The sequence below is a fragment of the Macrobrachium rosenbergii genome, chromosome 43, assembly GCF_040412425.1.
Source record: "Macrobrachium rosenbergii isolate ZJJX-2024 chromosome 43, ASM4041242v1, whole genome shotgun sequence".
Taxonomy (NCBI): domain Eukaryota; kingdom Metazoa; phylum Arthropoda; class Malacostraca; order Decapoda; family Palaemonidae; genus Macrobrachium; species Macrobrachium rosenbergii.
Window position 1 is genome coordinate 35,070,322 of NC_089783.1, and position 1,303 is coordinate 35,071,624.

Consider the following 1,303-nt stretch of genomic DNA (forward strand, 5'->3'; position numbering starts at 1 on the left):
TAGGAGGAGAAGAATGAGAAGAAGAAGAAGCGGAGGAAAGATTTCTTGATAAACATGCTATTTACTTAGTTCTGATGTTTGTGCTCGGTTTTAGCGGAGGTGGTGTTGCTTGGAACAACAACAACAATAATAATAATAATAATAATAATAATAATAATAATAATAATAATAATAATAATTCTACTCTCATATCACTCATCTGTTTAGTAAATGATACACTATTTTTCATCAAGTGATAAAATTTGCAATAGTCATTAACGTTCTAGTTTTTTCTATTATTCATCTGTTTGTGCAACTTTTACTCTACTTGTCCAGTCTGTTACTTTTTTCCTATTTTTAGTATTTATTAAAATAACGATTTAGTCTTTGAAATTATCCTGCGACCATTTCTTTCCCTCCAAATTCTCCAGTTCACCTCATCTTCATCGACAGACACCCTCGCTCTCTCCCTCTCTCTCTTTCACTGGTGTTGAGGATAATCCTTCTTACGACCTTTTTTCCTTCTTCTCCCCCCCCTCTTTCCTCCTTCTTATTCTCCCCTCCCTCCTTCTCCTCCTCCCTCTTTCACGAGACTTCAACATCTCTCGACCGCCATAATCTAGCCCGTCTATCTTTGCTGTTCCGAGTAAATCTTCTTCTTCTCTCCAGTTCTCTGGCCGCAGTCACAGCATTTCAGCGGCTCCTCTTGATCTGGGTGAATGAATGATGGAGGGACAAGAAGAAGAAGAAGAAGAAGAAGAAGAAGGAAAAGAAGAAGTGATGAAAGTGACGGATGGAGAAGAGGAGAAAGAGGATGATGATGGCAGAACCGAGCGAGGAAATTCGAGGAACATTAGTAGGAGTGACCTAAAATTCAGGACCCTTCAGAGATGGGCTTATCCCGAAGGGGATCAGGGGCTCAAAGGTACGGCTTGAAGTATAAAGGACGCAGCCGAATGATGATGGATAGAATGAGTGGCACATGAATGCAAGACTCAGAGCGATGGATAGAGCTCTGCCGGATGGGAGACTGAGTATGAGTAGAGGAAGTCACTAGAATCTAGACTTAAACTAGAATCGAGGACTTATAGGATCAAAATGACTTAGCTGGACGAGTGTTAATTACTAGAATCTAGCACTCACAGGATCCAAAGGACTTAGCTGGACGAGTGTTAATTACTAGAATCTAGCACTCACAGGATCCAAAGGACTTAGCTGGACGAGTGTTAATTACTAGAATCTAGCACTCACAGGATCCAAAGGACTTAGCTGGACGAGTTTTAATTACTAGAATCTAGCACTCACAGGATCCAAAGGACTTAGC

The 1,303-nt window shown here is 40.7% G+C and overlaps 1 protein-coding gene across 1 annotated transcript in view; it reads left to right on the top strand.

Annotated features, from left to right (window-relative positions):
• Positions 1-705: 705 nt before the first annotated feature.
• LOC136829048 (ABC transporter F family member 4-like) overlaps positions 706-1,303 on the top strand; it is a 57,985-nt gene continuing 57,387 nt past the window's right edge. Inside the window, exon 1 of the mRNA XM_067087434.1 lies at positions 706-904. Coding sequence (XP_066943535.1) covers positions 706-904 — 199 coding nt within the window. The remainder of the gene's footprint in view (positions 905-1,303) is intronic.